The following is a 24,833-nucleotide window of genomic DNA, read 5'->3' as shown; positions in this document are numbered from 1 at the left end:
GCTGACCATGATCTTTAAACCTAGTAAAAGTTCTAGCGGCTTTTAGAATTGAAGTGATTACTTCCATGAGTAATCAGTTGGTCATATTTAGTTCTCGATCCTTCACTTATTCAAACTTGGGGCATTGGGAACAGGCCTCTGATAAGCACACTGCTGGGCATTGAGCCTACTAATGGCATGTATAAGCATCGTGGGCAACATGAAGCGTCAACTAATTTTTCCTAATCATTAGCATACTCCTTGTTAACAAACATTATTGGGTATACGTTTAAAATGGTATGTTTAGGAAAAAAACAACGAATTCATAGTCTTCTTTAAAAAACACTAATCCCTCTTATAATAATAATATCTGGGGTTTAACGTTCCAAAACCACGATATGATTATGAGGGACGCCGTAGTGGAGGGCTCCGGAAATTTCGACCACCTGGGGTTCTTTAACGTGCACCTAAATATAAGCACATGGGCCTCAAACATTTTCGCCTCCATCGAAAATGCAGCCGCTGCGGCCGGGATTTGATCCCGCGACCTGCGGGTCAGCAGTCGAGCGCCATAACTACTAGACCACTGCGGCGGGGCACTGATCCCTCTTGGGAGGCAACAAACAAGCAAGAAAGGGATCGGACAAGCACTCGTCTCGTCCTGCCTTTCGGTATACATCGCTCTGGTTCTCGTCCCCTAGCAATGAACTAGCTCGCCCAGCTGACACCCTAGTGCACTTTAGGATCTGTTAAATGGTACGTGACATTAAAACGATAGCTGCAGGGCATTAATTTATCTGAAATAGTTTTAAAGAGCTTAGAGAGCAATACAATTTGCGTACATGAGGGCTCAGTCTGTTGAACTTCTTCATCGGCGCTGTGAGCGGGCATTGCAGTGGTATTCGCGGGCCGACGAGAGCCTGTGAAGAGAAATTGGCGGAGCACAGATTTCAGCGTGACATACACACAGCTGGTATTAGGCGTCACATTAAATATTTGCAATTACAATCACTCAGGGCGTTTTGTCACTATTAATTGGTCTCCTCGCGTATTATGTCTCAGTACGAGTAATAAAAAAAGTGTAAACACACAAAAAGAGACAAAAAGAGAACGCTACGTGTCACTCACTAAATATATGGGTGTCCCAACTATCCTAAACCAATATTTTAAAAATCTTAATGCGATGTGCCTAGAACAGGTTAACATCGTGGTGCCCGTGATGACCTAGCGCGTAACCGAATTCTTGCCAATTACACTTATTTGGCCCATTGAAAATAAAAGTAATTTTGTAATAATAAAGCTGATAAAAATAAAGTACCTTTTGGATTCTTAATTTTAAGAGCGACTTTGAACTAGGGTGTCGTAGAATATATATATATATATTTAAAAGGCCAGTTCTGTTGCTCCCACTGTCAGAGCTATCGTGCAATTGTTTTAACAGCGACACCAAGTTGGCCGCTACTCACTCGCCATGTGCGAAATAGCTGATAACGCGCCACATGGAGTACTCTCTCAAATTATGAGGTCATTTTCGCCTTTTCCTGTAAAACTCTACACCACAGGTAAAATAGCAGGGACAACTGAATCAGAATCGAGGAGGTTACATGTAGAGCGTTCTGAGTGAGGCGTTTGATCTAAATTTAACGATTGTGAAGCCGGCAAATTTTTTACTTAGCTAGTTATATCTACCAGCAAAATCATGCCGGCGAATCCATGGATGCTGTGTACACCATGCATTGGTATTGTTGGTGTAATCTGCGCGAGAATCTTAAAAATACTGAGTCATGATAACTCGGACAGGTACACATATTGAGTATTAAGACATTTCTGTAAATAGATGTAGAGGCATGAAAGTTTGTGCTGTTGTATGATCACTTTACAGTATTCCCACCTGGACTTTGGACGTGTGTCTGCCCATCGCCAAAGATGGAAACTGTTGGCACAGCACATCTTAGCAGCCCTGTCTGTCCAGGGTCTGCGTAGTCTCTGCTGGTGAAATGGGCAGAGCACAGGCGGTAGCTGCTGTAGATCTGATGAGGTGGTAAATGAGCCAGGTCCTGCCGTCTCGCATACTGAAGCCAAGCGCGAGATCTGGAAAATCAATGTGTGCGTGTGTAGTATTTGGGTTAGAATGAATTTATTTCTGTTTTCAGGCGTAGATGGATAACTTTGAGTGAAAACTGGCATCTTTATTCGAAGTAAGCGTTATTTGATACATTTCTCATCTTCCTTTCTTAATTGAATTTTTGTAACCAAGACGACTTGTGATAGCAATCCTGAAAGCAAACTTTAAAATCAAATCTGTCTTTATTATTAAGAGACGCGGATACATGCTTCTACTTGCGCGATAGTAATGTTTGGTGGCAACGACCCCAGCTTTCCTCCTAATTCAAAATATATTTTTGCAGACAATAGCAATCATCCCACACCAAAATCTCTAAACAACTATTCGTACATATATACCCTCGCGCACTGCGTATTCCTCGGGTATTTCTCGTGCCCTGCTGCAAATCGTTCATAAAAACCTTATTAAAACCGGTAATAAATTAGTAGAACACGTACGTTTACATTGTCCAATTATTTATGGGCTTTTAGCTGCAATTGCATTTTTGTAAATATATCGTAATTGTACTTAAGGCTGAAACTGAAAACATGAAATAGAAGTATACATTATAAATTATTACTTTATAAATTTATTGCTAAATTCCTCTGCAATATGCCGTGGATTTACGCGAGGCCAAAATGAAAGCACACAATTGAAACGCAATAATGTAATGACATCCGTCTAAACTCGCAAGTGTAATAATTTATGTACTCAGTACTTAATTAACATAGTACTAACAACACATGCTATGAACGTATATGGACCCTCCCTTATAGCCAAAAGATTATGGGAATCGCCTTCCTCCAGCTATGGACATAAATAGGCTGATGATATTCAAGAATAATAATAACGCATGCAACGAGAACAGACTGAACGCAGGCAATCAAAAGGTAATAAAAACAGTGCGGATAAGCTTACACTGTTCTATTAGTTACTGTATATGCTGCTACAGTACATTTGTGACATGCCTTGCATTGCCTTGAGCCAAAGTGCAACATCGAAATGCAATGCACGATCGAAACGCATTAAATTGAAAACGCAAGTATAAACAATCGTGCGTAGCAAATGTATTCGCTGGAATAATTTCCAGATGCTCTGCCGTGCATGTCATGTATAATTGAAGCCGAAAAGCAATCAGAATGTAATGAATAAATCATGTACGTGTAGCTCAATTAAATTACACAGCTACTGCAGCAACCGCATCCTGATATGCCGTGCAAGTGTAGAAAGACAAAACGAGCGGCATGCAGATCGTACCTTTCGTCTGCCGGGATCCGAAAGAATTTTATGCCGGTGTGTCGTGAAGAATTCCGACACCACTCAGCGCCGCACGATTTGTGATGACGGCGAGAATCCATGGATGCGTCTGTTTGGCTGAATCTTGCATGGGTTTCGCTAAAACAAACTTTACAGCGGTAAAAGCGGCCTTCGGGACACCGCAGGCTGTAGCATACATGGATGGATGGATGGATGCTATGAGCGTCCCCTTTATAACGGGGTGGTGACAAGTATGCCACCAGGCTCGACAAAAAAAGAAAAAAAAAACCTTTTTTCTTTTTTTTTTATGTTGGCCTAATGCCTCTACTTCGATAAATTCTATCTTAATGGAAAAAAGGTAAATTTTCAGCTTAAGTTCTCTGCCATTTACGGCACACTGTCCATACTTTATTTTTCCAATATTTATTTTTGTCCTTTCTCTCTAATTTTCTGCCACCAATACTCTAACCGTCTCTTACTTATTTCAATCGCGGGTGTGTTCAGCTTTCCATTGTTGTCCCTAAAACCCAAGGCTTCCCGTAGGCTCGTGCCCAAACGTACACCTGGGTGGATATCTCCACATTCAATCAGAACATGCTCCGCCGTTTCCTTATCTTTCCCGCAGCATGTGCATTGTTCTTCTGGGCGCGCGAAAAGAAACGCCCCCTTTTAGCCGTGAGAGATAGGACGACTGCGCAGTTCCCGTTTTCCACTTCGGGTGACGCTCTTATTTTTGCAATCTCGAACTGCAACCTTTAGGTTCACTTGTGTAGTAAAAACTCCGGAGTTAATGAGTAACCTAGTAATAACTATAAAATAGAACAAGAACGTTCATTTAGGTAGTACAGCTCTCAAACGTTAGGATCGCTGCGGTCTCGGGACAGAAAAACCGCGAAGTTTCACCGCCCAGGTTCATTCGACAACATTTTGTGGTTGTGGTCGGTGGAGTCATTGTCTGTGTCAACGTAATCGACGCGGGTCTCTAGCGCTCTGTGACAAAGCAACGCAACACTCGGCTGTGAGTACCAGTGCCTCTTACTTCATTGCATGTGCGCAGTAATGCCCAAGTGTTGAGAAAATGTGGTCACTTACCTTTCGAAATGGAAACATGTAGCGAGAGCCTATGTGCACGTGGGATGGACGCATCAGCAATCCGGCTGCAGTCCCTAAATGTAGCGAAACGTTTTCTCGGGCTTGTACGGGGGGGGGGGGGGGGGGGGTCGCCGAGCTGAGCAGACGTGCTGCGAATGAGCTTCGCAGTTTTCGCTAATTGTGCCGCCCTATACTCCGTTTCATAAACCATGTGCAACGCTGTCAAAGCTAGCGCTCTTGTTTGCGCTGTGTAGTGCCGCGACGAAAAAGTAGTGCGTCGCTTGGGGTGTACGAGAATCAATACATGCTTCTCGGGAAACTTCTAAGCATACATATTTGTCATCATGTTAAAAAACAAACGCCTGTGTTGTCGGATAAACAATCCAAATATGCGAGTTGGTAATTTATGTTTGTCGCTTTCGTATTAGGTTTTCGCTTTCCGCGCCGCCGTTTTTTTTTTACTTGTTGTGGCACAACAGGTTCGAAAAAATGCTGCCTAATCTATGAATTAACGTCATCTTACACGCAGCACTCGCTCACATCAACGAGGTAAACCGACAATGCGGTATGATCGCGACAAAATCGCCATGCTGGTCAAACCTCGGTGCCAGCTCGGCAGGTTCCGGCCCTCACAAGGGAACACAGTATGCTACAAATGAATAGATACGTGTAGTTCACTTCCGCGTGCAAGTAAGTTGAAGTTACTGAAAAAAAAAAAAAGAGATTTCGAATTGAACTCGCAAAAATTATAAAAAAGTGGCACCACGTGGATTCGAACCCATGCACTTCAAAACTACGGTGAACTCTCCGGAGCGACGCGTCAGACCACTCGACTACGAAACTTTTTTTTTTTATTGCCTTGCAAATCATGACTGTTCACATTTTACATATTTACATATTGGTCCATATTCAAGTGCGTCACACTCGACTACGAAACCGCGCGGAGCAACATGTCGTGTTTTCTTTACGGACAACTTGCCTAGCCTTCACAGCGTTTCACCAGATCTATGAAACGGAGTATAATTGCTTCCAATCGATTGGAAATCATCACTGTAGTGTCCGTGAGCATCCCTGGACTCGATTGATACCATTTTTGGTCCGGTCAACCAGACTTTTAGTCAATTTTCGACGTTTTCTTCACTTGTGCGACGCTAGGCTTAGCACGAGTACGGCCGTGGCGCGCAGCTGCGGCGGCCGCCCGGCCCGACTCTTCATCGCCGAAGATGGCCTCGGCCTCATCGCAGCTCAACGCCGTTTCCCACAACCGTTTCGCGGCCCTTGCTACGGAAGACATGGACTTTTGTGCTGGCGGCAACGACACTACGGCCAACGTTTTTAGATAGTGGCTAGGTTCCTTTTGGCGTTGCATAAGTGGTTGCCAGACTGGAAGGATGGTTGTTGCCAAATTGCCGCTAAATTTGACCGAAAAGTTTTCTCCTGTAGTTGTGGCTTCTCCGTAAGAGTTTGGTGCTATCAGCGGTGCATTTCTTGGCTGAAAATTTTTCTCTTGTAGTTGTGGCATTTCCATAAAAGTTTGGTGCTGTCCGCGGTGCATTTCGCGAGTGCATGAGCGACGCTGGCCGTTTTAATTGACGGAATGAACCGAGCCTAGCAGAAGTCGCGCGTGGTGCGGCTGTGCAATTAAGAGGCCGTTTTAATTAACGGAAGGAACCGCGCACAACAGAATTCGTTTTATTTAAGGAATGAACCGCGCCTAGCAGAAGTCGAGCGCGGCGCTGCTGCGCAATTAAGAGGCCATTTTAATTAACGGAATGAACCGCCCATTACAGAAGTCGAGGCGTGTTCTCTTGCTGTGTGCGCAGCTGTGCGATTAAGATATTGCGTCTCAGTATTAGGGATTGTGGGGAACACTGAATAGAGTCACAGGAGGTGATGCGCTGCCCCCCTCCCCCTTACTTTTTTTTTTCCTTTCTCAGCTGATCGTGTCGCGTTGACCGTGCGCTACGACGGGACTGCACGCTATTGGACTGCGCGCTATTGGACTGTCGAAGACGCCACCGCTTTGAGCGGCAGTTCGACCTGCAGACAGTCGGGAACAGCACAGAAGCGGCCGCCGACATCTGAGTGATGGGGAATTTGCAAGGACCTCGGCTTAATTATGGTGAACCAGGATGCAGTAAGTCGTCACGTACAATCGCCCCGGCAAAAAAACGAGCAGACCCACACTTCAGGTACAATGGTTGCAGGAAACAGCTAGCTGTCCCAGCTCCGCGGGACATTCACGATGCAGGGTAGACAGGGGCAAGGCTCCTTTTTTTGCCTCTCGAGACGTACTTCGTCGTTGCACGTCTCATCGTGAAAGACCCTTTCCTTCGATTAATGGAGGTGATCGCTCGCCTTCCAGACATACATAGCTGTAGCATATCCGACATACCCCGATTAACCAGCCTTGGAACGCTTATTCATCACATGTATACACGAGTCTGAACGATATGTCTTGTGCTGACACAGCTAGGGGAAGCGTAGCGTCCTACGTCGTAGCGTGCGGTCGACGCGACACAATCAGCTGAGAGAGAAAAAAAAAAAGAAAAATAAGGGGGAGGGGGGCAGCGCATCACCTCTTGCGACTCTATTCAGTTTTCTCCGTAATCCCTAATACTCAGTTTTCTCCGTAATCCCTAATACTGAGACGCGATATCTTAATCGCACAGCTGTGCACACAGCCAGAGAACGCGCCTCGACTTCTGTAATAGGCGGTTCATTCCGTTAATTAAAACAGCCTCCTAATTCTGCTAGGCGCGGTTCATTCCGTTAATTAAAACAGCCTCTCCGTTTTAATTGATGGGTGGATGGATCCGTCCATCCATCCATCCAACGATGAATGGACGGATGGATGGATGGATTTTCAATTTTTTAGATAAATAATATTTGAAATATTGCCTAAACGGCGATTTCATTCCAGACACCGTTCACCCTAATCCGAAAAGTATTTCGATGGAGTCACTCTCGGAATGCTTTTCTCACACGACAGCCTTCTGATTCAGCCTTTTGTCTGCCCAGGAAATTCCAGGAACTTTTTATCTGGATTACCAGGCTTCAAAGCGTTTTTTTTTTTTTTTCGTGCTGCTCCTCAGGTGAATAGCAGAACCCATAAAAACATATTTTGTGCATTAGTCAAGTATGAAATGATGCGAGAACAAGACTTTTGAAAGCCAGCGTGAGAAAGACACAATGTAGGCTTCACTTACAGAATTTTAATTCAGTTTAATAGAGCAGCACATTTTAGAAATCTTAATCACGGTAGCAGGAGTGCAGGACCTCTAACTTTAAGCTTTTGAATATATTGGCAAGAAATCTGAATATATGCAATTCTGTGTTATGAATTTGTTTCCACCTATAATTTATACACATTTTAAGAGCTTCTAATTACACAATAGATGAAGAGAGCTTCTTAGATGACTACATGAAAATTTCAAGTAGCTAAAACATTGCTTTCCAAATGCCCATTATGCCTACACACAGGCCGACAATGCTAAGTGAGTGAAATTAATAATTTGCTCACCATGTATGCCAAAGATCCGCCACATGCTGCGATTCCAGCTGGCCCCGTCACAGGTCACGGAGTCAACATACAAGCCCGCTCGTTCAGCCAGGACGGTGCACTCTACTATGATTTTTGCAAGTGTAGCTGCTTGAACATTGCCTTTCGAGGCAAAAACGCCAAGTATTTGTGTCCAACTCGCTAAAAAATGGGCAAGAACAATGATGGTGCAAGATTACCATGTTACTTATGTCATGTGTTTGACAGTAGTCTCTTTTTAAAACAACTTACCGGTGTAGGGTTGAAACAGCACAACCATCCCGTGGTCTGCAAGCACACCCTTGTGGTTACTCAGGGTCCGCCAGCTCGACATTTCGCTTCTGTTGTTTAGGTGCCGGTTCTTGGTCGCAAATGTTTCTCACCTTTCGTTTCACCGCCTTTTTAGGTACAAGATGTGTCGGATAATCTTCGAAGACCGTAGGGACAGCATCGGCTTCAGACGTGGCTTGTCTCGGGCGATTTCGTTGACGACACCGTTCACCGTAGTCTGAAAATATCGTTCGATGTAGCCACTCTCAAAATGTCTTTCACGCACGACAGCCTTCGGTGTCAGTCTCCTGTCTGCCCTCTTGATTTTGCTCTCCCATTCTGCAAGCCGTGCTGGGTCTGTCGGTGCGGTGAACAAAGACACCTTTTCCTCGTTCGAACGATATCCGCTCCGGCACAGCGGCACAAAACACGTCCTTTCTTTGCATTGCCGCTTAGCCTTCAACGTCTCGGGACGTTGCTGCCCACATTTTGCGACGACGAACTTGACACTACAACAGGTCGAACACTGACAGCTGTCAAACGCTGAGCAAAGCATGGGACGACAGGAGCTTGGCGGCTCTCATGCACCCACTCGTCCGGCAGCGCCACTTGCGGCCACTGCGCGCAGTCATCACGTGCGGGGCCACTCTCTCTCGTACGGAATGCGCGCGCTCAGCGCACTAGCCAGTGTACTCTAGGCACTATAGCAACGCCAAAAGGAACCTTGCCTAGATAGCTTCAGTTGGCAAAGCGCGCGGCATTCCACTGGTGTGGGGTGGCTTACCGCAATCGCCAACCAGGCGGTGGCGCTGCGGTAGCGTTAGGATTAACTCTTTCCTTACCGCCAGGAAAAGACCTGTTGTCATGTGGTGCAGAAAAAAAAAGTTTATCGTTAGATAACAATGTTTTTTTTTTGTTAATTGTAGTATACCAAAATGTAGACAAATAAATGCGCTTTTTAATGATATAAATACAAAACATGTGTTTGCAACACAATAGCAGAAAAAAAATCCCAAACAACAAATTTTTCGCAACTGCCGCAAAAAAAATGTGGAAAAGTAAGCATGGTGGGCACAAATATCTCGGTAAAAAAAATTCAAGATATGCGTTTTGTGGCATATTTACATAGCTAACTATCCTAAAAGTTTCAACAGTACACACAAAAAAATTGTTAGCACAGCAGAAAAAAAAGTTAGCACTTGTGATTACGGGACAATTTTCTGAGGGTGCAAGAAAAAAAAATTTATCCGCAGATAAAAAATATTTTAGATGTTCTGCAGCCCATGAAAATGTAGAGGAATGAATGGTCTAGTTATTTCAACAAATTTAGAACAAGTTTTTATTACACAGTAAGAATAAAAAAATAAAATTCTCAAGGACACAAGTTTTTTTTTTTTTCAAAAAAAGTGGGTGTAACAAGCGAAAAGATGGCAATACAAATTCTGAATATACACTGGTTAGATAGTAGTTACTTCTAAAGACCACAGGGGTTACAAGAGTACGCGTAAACAACTGTGAGACCACACAAAAATGTTATCCCTTGTAGTGGCGGTGCCACTCACCAAAGCAGTCTCTGGTCGCGATGAACCACAAGTAAACGCCACACGTTTCACAAAAGACACTCGTCTTGTGCTCAACCTTGCGGCTCGCATAGCAGAGCTTGCAGTTGCGCCTCGTTTCCATCACTTTTGGCTTGTGTGCAGACTCTCGAGAGGGAGGGGCGCTGCCAAAACCTGTGGCTTCAATTCCCAGTAGCTGCTTCACAAGCTCCATTCGGAAGGCAAGCTGGTCATAACGAGGCGCTCGGTGCAGTTCTGGAATTTCGGGGTGCTCTCTCCTATGGGCCTCAAAAAGAATAAAACTGTTCACAACAGCGATGTCGATGCAGTGGAAGAACAAAGTTTTCCACCATCTGATGCACTTCAACACATTGTACGATGCGATGAGCTGGTCTGACCTGTCTACTCCAAGCATGCCTGCATTATATTCTTCAATTAGTCTTGGTTTCCTAATTGGGACCTTCTTCCATTGGCCAGCGACCTTTACTTTCCGTGTTGCAGTCGCATGGCTGTTCGCAGTATGGGCAGTGCTCATCATGTGCACCGCGCGTCTGTCCTTCCATTGAAGGTACAGGACGCCTTGATGCCGCAGCCAGCGAACATCTCCCCCTCTTGGCCTTTTTCTCCCATGTGGAGTCCTTCAATTCCGCAGGGAACGTGCGACGATCCTTCCGTGTCGTTCCACAAGCAAGAGTCTTCCGCTCCAGGAGGTGTAAAAAAAGAGACGTGGACGTGTAAAAATTGTCCATGAATAGTGTGTATCCCTGGTCAAAATACATTTCGCACAGGCTAGTCACGACATCAAATGCGAGTCCATTTACGCTCGGTGTCTCACGCTTCCCGGTGTAGACACTAAACTGCACTGTGTAGCCGGAATTGGAGTCGGCGAGGACCCACAGCTTGTATCCCCACTTGACAATCTTGTCGCGAAGATACTGTCGTATTCCCGAACGGCCTTTAGATTTCATCATTCTTTCGTCGACGGAAACGTAACGGTCTGGCTGAACATGGAGCGCAGATGCATCATTGATGTGCCAAAGTAAAAAAGCAATTCGGTGCAGCTTGCCGTCTGTAGCGGGATTGGTAGCTTCATGATCCGTCACGCTCAGCATACCGAGGAAGGAGAAAAAACGTTTTCTTGGCATAACCCCACGTGGGATTAGCCCAGAAAACAACTCTGCTGTGCTCCAATAGAGGTGCAGGCGAGGCAGTTGCACTATCCCCATGTAGATGAGGAGTCCGATGGAACTTCATGATTTCATCTGGGGAAACATTTTTCCACGATCCGTCGCGTTCCGAGTACGTTGGTTTCTCGAGAATGTGCGCCCAGGCGTATATATTTGTGTTCTCGCACATCGCTGTGACGAGTTCCGTTGTGAAAAACATCCAGGGCTCGAAGAAACCGACTAGCGCTGCTCTGTCGCGCCATGCCCAGATCGACTCCCGGTTTCCGTCTTGGACAAAACTGCACGCGCTGTGCAGCGGGAGGCATTGAATCGCGCCCATAGGACGTAGAGACCCTGCGGATAGAGATAATAACTGTGACAACACGCTCGGTCCCCTCGCGGGCGCTCAACAACGCGATAAATCCCGTAAAAAAACTCGCCGTCGAGCTGACGAAGATGTTCCCGGTGTGTTGAGGGCCTCATCGCTGTCTGTGCTAAACTCCGATGATAGGGAATCTTCTTCAGGGCCACTGCTACCACTTTCATCCGAAAAATCTACTGTAACAACACTAGAATAACGAGAAATACGACGATTCCTTTCAGACCCAGCGCGCGACGACGACGCCATGGCTGCCGCTATCGCCAGACGCTCGCTTATCTTCCAAGCAAGGTCAAAAATCACCGGGTCTCCGGAAACCAAAACCGGAACTAACACGGGTTGTGTGCTTCCCGAGCTTCATTTCAGATGGTGCCTCATGTCCATTAGGCGCGTTGGGGCGCGGGAATTTCAACTTGAACCCATCGATCAGATTGACCGAAATTGAATAGGCGCGGTAAGGAGAGTTAAGGTTCCTAGATGAAACAAGGTAGCGTCACTCATTGTTCTCGATCCGTCCTCCTCACTCTCTCGATTACTCCTCTTTTTCTCTGCCATCCCCGCGTCTGTAATTGGTGCATTACTTGCACGTGATCTTGCAAATGGCTGGTGGTGTTATTTATTATTATGCAAAAGGTTCAAAACGAGTACGCATGCGCATATGGCCCCAGCCGGATTCTCGCCGTGACCAAAGACAAAATCGTAGCCAGAACATAAACTGAAGAACAGGAGCGTTTCGGTGCGCGCTAAGTCGACCAAGATTGTTTCGCCATGCTCGTTCAATGCAACATCTGCGTTTTTCAGCAATGTTGCGTTGCAGGGCGCGGGTTCGAATCCCGACTGCGGCGGCTGCATTTCCGATGGAGGCGGAAATGTTGTAGGCCCATGTGCTCAGATTTGGGTGCACGTTAAAGAACCCCAGGTGGTCTAAATTTCCGGAGCCCTCCACTACGGCGTCTCTCATAATCGTAGAGTGGTTTTGGGACGTTAAACCCCACATATCAATCAATCAGCAATGTTGCGTTGCCGTAAACAACAGAAAATGGTTTCGCTCTGTTCAACTTACCTCGTGCTTTCCAAGATGAAGCGCACCATGAAGTGCTACTATGAACCATTTCACGCGAATGCTTTCGTGCAACGTATGTCGACGCGGATCTGCGAAGCGAGTTCACTTGTTGGTTTTTATTGAAACGCCAGGCGCGCGTCTAATGCGTGTCTAGTGCATGCCAGTTGGTACAAATACATGTGGGTATGCACGTATACAGAGCAGCTGTAGGTTGTAATCAACGCACCTTCAGAAACATTTCACTCTTGACCAGTTCCCGCTTGAGCCGAAACGCGCTGCTTCGAGACACCGCACCAGTAGAACTCTCACTTTTCAGGAAGTTCCCAGCATCGTATCAGAATCACTTGGCATCACGATTGTAAATGGGCACATAAAAAAAAAAAAACGTCATCGCAGTGCTGCTGGACAAGTGTTCGTACCAGTCTGGTCGTAGTTTTTCTTGCGTGTGCACAAGCCGGTTGTAATCAATCGTCACAACGTCGCGACCTGTGTCCACTTACAGGATCCAGCAAGAAGCACGTTCACTGTGTCACAGACGAACAAAACACAATCTGAGAAGTGGACTAGTTAAAACTGGACGAAATACCGCGGCCGTGGAACTAAAATGTACTACGGGAGATGCCATGGCTAGTGGTGTACAGTATAGAACTGCACAACGTTGCCGGTTGAGTAACGCACATCCCGCTTGCTCTTGTGCTGTGCCGTTTATGTTCATATGTTCATAAAGGTAACTGTTTATTCTACGTCTTATTTCGTTCCATTTTGTTTCATTTACATCTATTCACCGTAGCAACAGAATCCAAACATTCGCTTTTGAATGAAAGTTTTAAACCTTCTAGGGGGCGCTTCAGGAACATAGGCGAAGAGGAAAGGGAAAGGTGTCGCTACCTTGGAAACTTGTTTCATCTAGGGACCTTAGTTAGGATCGATCTCGGCGCGTCGTCTGCTACTGCTACAACGGGAAAGGTGCCGACAGGAGACTACCGCAGTGGTTAACTCTTTTATTTGAGAAGCAGAAGTGAAACTTCGCTCGCGTTTAACCTTTACCGAAAAGAGCTTTTTCGTTTTTTTCGCAAAATTATAACTAGAAACAAACAGCACGTAAGACATGACAAAAAGAAATGGCAAACTGTACAGCGCGCTTACCTTCATTCCTGTTCGCGTTGTAGCCGGCGTTCATTTTTGGCCAGTATATGTGCAAATCACCCCAGGATCCCGTAATGCTCAGCGATATTCTAACCTTACCAGAACATGTGTTACACGGCCAAAATCCGCTGAAAAGCTTAGAAAATCAAGAACCAGCAAGGAAGCCAGAAAAAAATTGTTTTGTAATTTTTATTTGACATCATGAAACTGAAAGCAGCAGCTGCATTACTTACAGGGACATATTTACAAGGGTTAAGTGGTCAGAGTTGTACTGCAAGCCTTCACATCAGCTTCATTTTCTTTCTAGCAGATGCGACTTTTTCTGAAGAGCTCAAGCTTTTACAAGTATCTCTGGCAGCGAAATGCAGTGTTAGCACTATGTAGGAGTGAAGAAGCTCTGCCGTAGTCGTGACCTTGTGAACAGAACAGCCCACACTAGTAATGTCGCAGTCTTCAAGAGCGTCGAGGAGGCTCCTAAATGTCTCCGAGCAGAGCCGGTTCTTTTGCAGCTCATCCGAAATTTTGGCTTAGATGCCTCGAAACATACAGAAGAGAAGCAGCTCTGCCGTAGTGGTGACCTTGTGAACAGAACAGCCCACACTAGTGTAATGTCGCAGTCCTCAAGAGCGTCGAGGAGGCTCCAAAATGTCTCTGAGGCTCTCGTGCTTTGGAGAGGCAATTTGAGGCTCCCGTGCTTAAATTCCCTCTCCAAAGTGAGAAATGCCTCCGGGCACTCCGCATTTTCGGACTGGATATTACATACACAGTCAGAACACCTCTGATGCTTGAGGTAAGAGCGGACAAGATAGCCGCACAAGTAGTAAGTAACACAGTCCTGTGCTGCTGGTGTGGAGTACCCATGATCAGGTGCTGTCGGTGTTTCATTCTGTGCAGTAGAAGAGATCTCGGCCAACTTCGCTCGAATAGCCTCCTGGAGTCTTTCGTGGGACGACAGTGTGTCCTTTCTTCCCCTTTTCATGCTGTCTGCAACAGTGGCAAGCACAAAAGTCTGCTCATCACTCACGTTCCCAGTGACACAAGTGCCGATTGGTGTATACAGGCTCGGAAGCCTATATATGTGTGCAAAGCTGATTAGGGTAGGGTGATCCTCATCCCCTCCATAACTTCTTGTCAAATCAAAAAAACCTCTGAAAAAAAGGAAGACGTGTTTTTTTATAAAAGCAATGTGTGCAAACATAAACGTGATAAACAAAAAGAACAAACGGCTTACCTCTAAAGGATCCTGGTTTAGTTTGCCCGTGAGCACATAACGCGCTCCTTTAGAGAGATTCGTTATGAGGTCCCGTACTGATGCAAGCGTAACACGAAGCGACTCCATTGTAACTTGCGATGTAAACATCACTGTCCCATTGGTGATATGGTTTTCCTTGGTCTTATTTACAACATCAAGGAACTCCTGGATGACCTTCAAAATAAGCCAGCGAGCAAATTAATTTCACAACAATGCAACAGATGTTATGAAGCATTATCTGTACTATTTCACAACAGTGCAACAGATGCTGTAAAGTATTATCGTTACCTCAACTTCCTTTGACGAACTTGTTATTCCAAACTTCGGAAGCTTCACATTCAGGGCATCGAACAGGTTGTTCACCATGAGGGTGAATTGAGCAGTTCCATGGCAGTCTTTCAGGTCAGACTTCTCTAACGGCTGGTACACTTTTAACCCAATGGCAGTGCTTCGGCTGAAAAGCTGAGAACAACATATATGAAAAATTTGCGGCTTTATTTTTATAAACAAACATTTATGCATATAAACAGGCAGTTGTCAACTATGAAAGGCATCTAAATATGGTAGATAGGGCATTTTTGTTTACCTGTACAGCCAGACTCGCGTTCATCTTTCGCAGATTGTCTGGGCTCACGTGCTCTTTTGTCAATTTCGGAACCACCTGAAGCTGATGTTTCCCATCTACTTCTTGGAGTCTTCGATAGTGGTCAAAGTTTATTTTATGTTCACCGATCTGCAATGTTTAAAAACAACAATGAGATGAAGAAAGGTGTTCCATTGCAGAAGCCACTCCTTAATTCAGAGTTGCTCTCGCATGAAAAATAAGTAAAAACATTCTAATCTACTTACCATGCCATACTTGTGGTGCATGAGATTGTTCCTTATGCACTGGAGGATGTGCGGTACATCGCACAGGAAGTAGAGCTGCTGATCAGGTACACAAGGATGGTCAACTCTGTGTTTCGGTTCATGAAGCTTGCCTTTGATAACAAAACATGACCACGTGGCCTTGTTGGTGCTGGCACCATCGCTGATAACAGCAAGGACTGTTGCATTGTGCTTGTGTAACTACAAAATGGCTTCTAAAACAAGCCTAGCTAGCACTCTTCCAGCGGCTGCATGTCTCGTAGCAAAACTTGCAATTGGTTGCACCCAGGAGTGAAATAAAGGCACAAACATGACTACCAAAGCGTGGTCGGCTGTTGTTTCCGAGTCATGACCATCTCCATAATCAACGAAGCCATCAACCTTGTAAGTACTCGTGTTAAATGCGACAACCTCTCGCACCTTCCATCTCGTCCAGTACTAGCGTTCCGTAGCATTGTACTCCTGCTTTGTTCATCATAAAGGCCCCAATACTGTCAAGAGATACCTTGTTGAAGCCGAATTCACATGGCATTCCTTTCATCATTTGTCTCAGCCTTGTGGTTGTTGGAAGTGGCATGAGCTTCATTTTTGACATTAGTCTATAAGCTCTTGGGCTTGAAATTCTCAATAGAAGACAAGTCGTGAGCCATTCCTGTTCATAACGCCTTCCTCGCGGCGATTTCACCTTTGCGACTTTCAATGCTGACCTAAAAGCAAGTTGCTGTGCTTGCGGAAGACTTTCCACTGCTTTTTCAACTTTGCTCGCTGAAACTTTAGACAAACAGCGTCTCAGTGTAGACGCTTCTCTTCTAGCTCTTTCGCGAAACACAGTGGCCCTGATGGCCTTTTTCTTTAGGTTTTGAGTTTCACGTTCAGCCTTCCGTTTTGTGCTTTTTTTAGGACGACGCTTCACTCTATCACCAAAGTTTTTTTTTTTGTTTTTTTGCTTGGAGGGCACAAGTGCTTACCTGACAGCACCATGCATTTCTTGTTTCGCCATACACCCTGCCTTTTCATGGCTGCCTTTGACGATAAAATACCTGGAAACAGCTCGCATTTACACCCAGGGCAAATCTTGAGCGCATCGATGTAGCGAAGAAACATTGTTAAATTCTTCTGGCTTGTTAGCAGGGTCAGAATGTTTCCATCTTTCTCGATGTAGCTGCACGGCGGGACAAGCACACCTCTTGAACTAATTTCAGTCGCCAAGTCTTGCCGGATTACAACCGCCTTTTCAATGTACACAACGCCCCCAGGCTCTTCGAGATTGTAGAAGATAACTTGGATGGTAGAAGCCCTCACATTCCACGAATCAAATGTCGGGCTGCCCTGCACAACAGCAAGCCAGGGCGCAGTTCCTAGCGTGATAACATCGGTGCATTCATCAACATCCATGCCATCACATGCGTCAGTTTCGTCATACAAATATTCATCACTTTGGCAGGAAGAAGCTTGGGCGGAAACCACTGACCTCACTTTGGGGGGGGCTTTCTTGCCGACTTCGGCACCGTTGGTTGTGAAAGATGCTTAGGTACGTTCGGAAAAATTCGAGGTACAGCGCGCTCCTTCAGTGTTCATCTGCCTCGCGGTATCGTTACGGTTTGACCGTTCACTGTGTGCTCGTAGTAGCTTATGATGTCTACAGGCTCGAAATGAATGTCACAGACGTACGTTTTTGGCGTTACCTTAAAGTTATTCTGTGGAATCGCGTTTTGCCATGCCTTCTGTAAGTCAGGGTCCTTTGGGGGCTTGAAAAAAAGTCGCGGTCCGGGATTTGCAGCTGCCGAAGCATACCCCGAACGACAGCCGGGCGCGCTGCACGTCGGCATGTCGAGAATCCGCGCTGACACTTCACGGTATCCACTGCAAAGAGTTCATACCACTGTAGAACGTGTCCAAGCTGGAAGTACAGGCGTGATGAACGTGCGAGCGCCAGCAACACACCAAAAGCGCGTGTCTGAAGCAAGCGTCACCGCCACTCACTGCTTCCCAACTGATCTCAACGGAACGCCAGCGCCACCTTTCGCAAGGGCGACAAAACGACACCGCCCCTCGAAGTGAGTTTGCAAACTGAAAAGTATCTAAAAACGTTGACTACGACCACCGACACGATAAACGACCAAGAGGTGCTAAGCAGCACCGGCCGCACCGCGGTCGCGGTGCGCGGCAACGACTTACACCCAAGCGACATCGCGGGATGGAAATTCTCCGGAAAACAAGTAAGCCAACGACTTAATAAGCCCCAGCTTAACGAAGTTACCCAAAGCAGCAAGCCAACTCCGCAATTTAGCGAAGCTCAAGCAAAACGCATGATAGCGAGAATCGCTAAAGCGTCCCGCATGCCGCTGAATTTGCCGCGGGAAGAGCAGAAGATTGTAATACGACCGAGAGGAGGGCTATCCCTAGCGAAAATCGAAGCTGACATCGTAATGCCCGCAGTCATAACAGCAGCCAACGTTCCCAAGACCGCAGTGAAAGCAGATACGATTTGTACTAATCCCACGCAGAACATTATTGTGATCAGCAAGCCCGATGAAGGACGAGCACGTTACTACGCAAGCGTACGCTCCCTGTACATTGGGGGCCGTAGCTACGAAACGCATGCCTACTGCACCGCGCTTCACGGCACAGTGAAAGGAGTAATCCGTGACATCGCAGTAGAGAACACTGCCGAAGATCTGCATTAGAATATCGTTAACCAAGGAAACCCGCAGGCCCTCAAAGCGCACAGGGTTGGAAACACTACCTCCATCGTCATTTTGTTCGCAGGAACAAAGGTTCCCAACTACATAAAGTACGGCTCCATTATAGTAAAGTGTGGATTATACAGACAACACAACGTATGCAAGACATGCGGCAAAATCGGCCATCGAGCCGATGTATGCCCCACGCCGGAAACCAAGATCTGCTTTGCGTGTGGCACGCCTAACCTGGCGGCAGACCACGCGGCGCGGTGCAAGCCACGTTGCAAACTGTGTAATGGAGCCCACGCCACGGGCACGGAAGGCTGTACGAACAAGTACAAGGTGCCCTTCGTAGTTACTCAGCGCAGATGGGAGCGCAGAAACGCGCCGTCAACGTTTTCGTCGCAAGACTTCCAGCAGCTGCCACCGCAACAACAGAACGAAGCACGTCTATCAAATAGAGGACGCAGCCGCTCGAGGAAGCGGGACAAAAGCAGGGGACAATTGGCGAGCCACGGCAGAAGCACCGACAGCAAGCGCAGGGAGAACATGAATTACAACCGCAACCAGCAGCGACCGGGCAACGTGATAAATGAGGCCCAGGCAGTCAACCCGCAAGCAGCGAACCGCAATCCGCTCAACCATGTAGCTGAAGCGAAGGACAACACCATCCAGTCACTACGCAATGAAAATGCCCAGCTCAAGCGATGCATCGCTGAACAGAGAGCTCAAATGCAAGAGATGAACGTTAAGTTGAACGAACTCGTCAATGCACAGCAGCAGCAGCAACAGGTGACTGCTCAACAGGTGCAGCAGCAACAGGTCGTCGCTGCAGATTCAACCAAGACCCCCAACGCCAACGGAAAACAACACACTCGGCCATGGAGGTACAAGCCCCAGTTCCTACGGAAGCTAACAGCGCAGAACCCGAAACGATCGACGTTGCTAGGACAAGCGAACCGGCACCCAAGAAGCGAGCGCTCGAATACGCACGTGAACGAAGAGTCAACGCTAGGCTGGACAGCCTAGAAGAACGTCAAGATCGACTAAACAGACCATGAAAGCCAACTACGAAATCCTGAGCCAAGCCATCAAAGTTACTAATGATCGCCTCGATGCAACCAACGCACGCCTCGATACATTGGTGACACCCGTACATGGCATGCAGTCTACCATACAAGGAATACAGACTAAGCTGGATGCACTAATACACGCGCTGACGGCGTCAAAACTAATCCCACAACAGGCCTTCATCCTACCGCAATAATGGACGGGACAATGGCAACAGGCACTGCTAACCACAGAAACAGAGCAGACACAACAGCATCATCTCCTCATATGGCAGTGGAATCCCAACAGCATACAGGGTAGAAAAGCATTGCTACAACAGTACATACAGCAAAGCACCGAGAGACCCGACGTTATAATACTACAAGAAACGCACAGTGAAACCCCACCGACGTTACAGGAGTACAGATCCTTTGCGAAGCCCCCCTGTGCACGAACAGTTAGGAAAGGCGCAGGGCAGGGGGTCTGCACCTTCCTTGGTAAAGAAGAATCTAACTTCAATAGATCACGAGCTGCTACCCAACGGTGCCATCGAGCACAGCACGGTCGAAATCGTCACCGGGAAGTGCAAGCGCCGTGAAAGCACTTTCATAATCAGCGTGTCAACAAATAGTCACGCCAACGATCCGCGCGCGTACTACGTGGACGTGGCTAAGTATCCCCACCGGCCAAGCATGTACGCAGCAGCAGTCATCGCAGCAGACACTGGAGTACTCGCAACGTCGGGAAGCATACGGTGCACGTCGCCCACGCAAGCCGAGGAGTTTGCAATCGCACTGGCACTAGCGATCCCGGATTTCCGCACGGCCCTCAGCGACTCGAAGACTGCAATAGTCAACTTTGCTACAAACAACGTCCATGGAACCACTGCAAGAGTATGTTCAACTATAGCAAGGCCGGAAACCAACATTACCGTCAAGTGGTTCCCTGCGCACGCCGGGGAGCTGGACGTGGGCCCGAACCGCAACGAGGAAGCAGATACGGAGGCACACGCGCTAACTAGCCGTGGGTCTCTGTCAACGCATTCCTCGGAGCCGCAACGACCCGATGCCGAAGACGGAGAGTGTTTTATCACAACCTACGCCGACGTTCTGCAGTGGTACAGAACAAGCAGACGCCTCTACCCACCGCCTCATCGAGACCTACAATGCAGAGAAGCAGCCACACTACGGCAGTTGCAAGTACAAGCCACATGGACCCCCGTCTGGGCAAAGCACGTTTGCACGGAGGTTTACACTACTGATGTATGCCAACACTGCAAGAAGGCGCGAGCCACCCAGAGACACCTCTGGGACTGTGCAGCACCGCCGGGTAACCAAGAAGTAATGCCAACTGCCATAAGCAGCAAAATCATCAGTCGAGAGCCAGGCAACCAAAAAGACGTGGTCCAGCACGTGCTTAGCATCCTGGAACGCCAGTGGCCGAAAGCGGCGCCCCCACGGGATTGACGCGAGTAGGTTGCTGCTCTGGGACGTCCGAGCACGCTAGTGTCTCGCTTTAATCCCCCTACCCCTTCCCCCTTTATGTCGGATCGTCAATAAAGTTGTTTCACTCACTCACTCGGGCTTGTAGGTTCACGACTTTTGAACAAAATTGTAGCCCATAGCAACAGAAGGACAGACGAAATGGCAGTCGCGTGTTTGACTGCATGCTCTGCGCTACCCGAAGTTTAGTCCATTAAGTGCCGAGACAGTTCATTTGCGGCAGGCACCAAACTTGAGAAGAATGGGTATTTGAACAGCACATAGCACGCAAAGCTTGCGGGCGTAGCGTTAGCGTAAGGTTGTCAAACGAGATTTAGACCTATCGACGACATCATGACCAATGCCTTTTCAATATGCTGTATATCTGCAGGTGATTTGACGTTGGTTTCTTGAAAAATATCAGCGCTGATGTAGTTGTTGTACAGTGAAGTTGTCACGTGTGGCCTTAAAAAAAAATCGACATAACCCACGTAAGTGGGAATCGGCGTTAAGCCACGAACGCACTAGCGGTGCCGCTTTTCTCTCTTTCTCCCGCCGAGCATAGAGGAATATCTGCCGCCGACCCAATCGCTCCTTGCGCTATTTCTGCCGCTGGATGGATATGGCTGTACTCTTTAGATCGGGCGGTGGATAGCGCCACCAAGCCGTAATACTGAATAAACCAAACACTATATTTTTTTTCCCTTAAAAGGTGAGTTTGAGGATTCGTACTTTGCAGTGAAGAGTTTAATTTTCACTCGTGCCTTGACTTTAGCCACCAATCGCATAACCTCCTTCTAGTTAAGTCTACCCGCTTAGTCTATTTTACCCTCCCGGTCCCTAAACCCCAGTGCTTTGAAAAACTCTGCGCCATCATCCAGGACTATAGGGTGAAGCCCTTTACAGAACATTATCAAGTGTTCGGCAGTTTCTTTTTCCTCTCCACACGCACTGCATACTGTGTCTACCCCTTCGATTTGGCCCGGTATGTCTTGGTTCGCAATACTCTCGTCCTGTCCTCAAACAGTAGAGAACTACCCCGAGTATTATCATAGATCCTTTCCTTGGCAATTTTCTCCTTAAAAGTTCGATAAATCTATAGTGTGGACTTCTTAATCATGCCCATTCTCCACATGTCAGTCTTCGTTTCCTTCACTTTCTTTTTAACCGATAGATCTTTTTGGGTTGGCCACCTGCTGTTTCCACAGTGGCCTATTTCACAGTGCCCTATTTTTCCACAGTGCCCTATTTTTCATCACTGCTGCATTCCTGTTACCTTTAGTCATCACGTATATTTCGTGATCCCTCAGGTACTCGGTCCCATTGCTTATCCATACGCCCAGATATTTGTATTTATCTGTTATCTCTAGCGTGACCTCCTGTATTCTAAGCTCACTACCTTCGTTGTCATTGAAAATCATGACTGCCGATTTTTCCTTACTGAATCTAAAATCTAACCTATCTCCCTCATTACCGCAGATGTCCATCAATCTCTGCAAATCTTCCTTGTTGTTGGCCATTAGCACTATATCATCTGCGTACATTAATGCTGGTAGTGCCTGATCAATAAGTTTTCCTTGTTTGACTAAAGAGAGGTTGAAGCCCAGTGCACTTCCCTCTAATCCTTGTAGGTACATCATAAATAATAAGGGTGACAGGGGGCACCCTTGCCTAAGCCCCCGTTTTACCTCTGCAGGCTTGGATACCTTTTTTCCCACTTTATAACTACCTTGTTACCTTTATAGATGCCCTTCAAAAGATTAGTGACTACATGTTCCACGCCTAGTGTGTCCATTATTCCCTACAATTCCTCTTGGACCACGCTATTGTACGCTCCCTTGATATCCAAAAATGCTAGCCATAAGGGCCTGTGTTCCTTTTCTGCTATTTCGATGCACTGCGTCAGTAAGAACAGATTGTCTTCCAACCTCCTGTGTTTCCGAAACCCATTCTGCAGTTCCCCCAGCACCCCCTCATCCTCTATCCATGCCTGCAGTCTTTTCTTTATAATCTGCATCGCCAGCCTGTAGACCACTGATGTCACTGCTATGGGACGATGATTGTTTATGTCAGCTTTGTCCCCCTTTCCTTTATAGATCATGCTCATTCTGCTAAGTTTCCATCCATCGGGAACTTCACCATCGATTATTATTGTGCTCACTGCCTCTCTCAAAGCCTGCTTAGACTTCGGACCTAATGTCTTTATCAGCCCAATTGGCTGATAAAGCCGAAGCAAAGTGCCAATCAGCGACATGCGTGGTTGTCGCCATAGCAATGCACGGAGCTTGTTTTCTTTTTTTTTTTTTTTCGTCTGTCATTTTTCTCACGCCGTCGTTTTCTGAAGCACGCTGACAACTGCACCACGGACACCGAACGCTTTTTAGAGGAGATTAGACTCTACCCCTTCTTATATGACAAAACGATGCCTGATTATAAAGATAAGGAAGCAAAAATGATCAGATGGGATATTATAGAATCTATGTTTGGATTGACAGGTAAGTGGGGATTGCGTGGCTCATTGCGTGTTGAGCGCAAATGAATTGTATGTTTTATTCACTCACTTCGCGGCGCATTTCGAGAGCGGCGACGCTGAAGCAACAGCAGACACGCCATCACGGTAACGTTGAGCGTTGCGAGGATGTCGTCGTCGCCGGCCATTGTTCGCACGATTGCACCGTAAAGTCGGAGAGCCCAGAACAGACAGCGAAGAAGCGCGCGAAATCTCGCGAGCCGCTGTGAGACCGCTCGAGACTGTTGTCACGTGACTCTTGCAGATGTGGCCAGCGTGCCGCTTTTCACCGCTCGGCAGCGAAGACGCGCGTTATGCCGCGGCGGCACGCTTCCCGCTAGTGTGCTCGTACCCTTATGCGAAGCATGCGACCCTCGTCGATCCTCGTTGCAGAAGTTCATCAGCAAGACCTTTGCTTGCCCATACACTAGACTAGCGAGACTTGTGCCATGACATCAGCTCTAGTATGCTGCGTGTTGCACGTGACGGAGATGAGGCGGCATGATAACTCACGCCAATGACGTGCATGGACTTGCACTACTGGCCTGCGCTATGGTCTGCTGAGAAGGTCAGTAGACCTACGAGTATATTTATCATGCTACTGTGCTCCTGCAAGAAATTCATACCCAAGATGACCTGTTTACTACACTTGGAAAGAGTAACGAAAATTGCGACTGATAAATCATCGATCTTGATTCTTGCGTTGCACTTTTCGGTAGGTGTTAGGAAGTCTGAGCTCAGGCCTCACAGGCAGCGGCTGGCGCCGTGAACGGGTGTTTAGATGAGCGGAAGTCTTTGTGGAATAGATTTGGAGCTGTTAAAAGGTGTCCTGGACATGTACCTCGCAGCTCCACCAGTCTCACGACGCAGAAACAGCGGAAGTCTTATATAGGAGAGCGCATTTTAATTATATGCAAGGCACTCGCGAAGAACACTAGCCAAGAACTCTGTCTTCCTTTTTTGCTGTGCGAGCTCTTCCCTGCTGATTGAATGCAGCAATATCAGGGGCCCCACTCAACTACGGCTTTTTGTATATACATTTGCTAATAAAAATTTCTTCTCTCTTTTCTTTTGAGAATTTTCAGATAAGTACTAGCATGAAAAGATGAATTTTGTTTCAGAGTTGGAGTATTGTATGGTCTAATAATCACGTCAAAGAGTTCTGTACAACAAACATGTCGAAGCACTCTTAAGTAAAACAAATTATGTTCCGTACTTTGCCTAACCACATAACAGGAATGCATAATTTTTTTCAGGCTTCATTGGCACTATTGTCGCAGAACTCTTTATGACAAAGGCCTTAAAATTCTCTATTCTTTTTTTTTTGCCTCTATGGTACCAGTGGCAGTGAGACCAAAGCTGGGGCTGAAATGTTCCTGAAATTGAGGGCTGCAAGAAAAAAAATTACACCATATCCTTGGAATGAATGATGAT

General features: G+C 46.7%; 2 protein-coding genes across 6 annotated transcripts in view; one reads left to right on the top strand and one right to left on the bottom strand.

Moving 5' to 3' along the window:
* The window catches only part of LOC142783794 (uncharacterized), a 39,516-nt gene extending 34,977 nt beyond the window's left edge, over positions 1-4,539 (bottom strand). For 2 of the 4 annotated variants that reach the window (XM_075882382.1, XM_075882383.1), the window contains exons 1-3: positions 3,341-4,239; positions 1,871-2,070; positions 822-899 (exon numbers count right to left, since the gene is read on the bottom strand). In XM_075882382.1, the coding sequence (XP_075738497.1) occupies positions 822-899; positions 1,871-2,070; positions 3,341-3,441 (379 nt within the window). In that variant the 5' untranslated portion in view covers positions 3,442-4,239. Of the gene's footprint in view, positions 1-821; positions 900-1,870; positions 2,071-3,340; positions 4,240-4,432 lie in introns of those variants that run through there. The other 2 variants (XM_075882385.1, XM_075882386.1) reach the window with 2 other exon arrangements.
* On the top strand, positions 4,231-24,519 carry LOC142783795 (uncharacterized). Of its 2 annotated transcripts, none has more exons than XM_075882387.1 (2): positions 4,231-4,358; positions 6,370-24,519. In XM_075882387.1, the coding sequence occupies exon 2, from the start codon at positions 20,102-20,104 to the stop codon at positions 20,873-20,875; it is 774 nt and encodes a 257-aa protein (XP_075738502.1). In that variant the 5' UTR covers positions 4,231-4,358; positions 6,370-20,101; the 3' UTR covers positions 20,876-24,519. Both variants share the same exon structure in this region, with proteins under 2 accessions (XP_075738502.1, XP_075738503.1).
* Positions 24,520-24,833: the final 314 nt, after the last annotated feature.

This window comes from Rhipicephalus microplus, unplaced genomic scaffold (genome assembly GCF_043290135.1).
Source record: "Rhipicephalus microplus isolate Deutch F79 unplaced genomic scaffold, USDA_Rmic scaffold_12, whole genome shotgun sequence".
Classification (NCBI taxonomy): Eukaryota; Metazoa; Arthropoda; class Arachnida; order Ixodida; family Ixodidae; genus Rhipicephalus; species Rhipicephalus microplus.
Note: the sequence above shows the minus strand (reverse complement) of the source record. Positions and strands in the feature narration are given on the sequence as shown.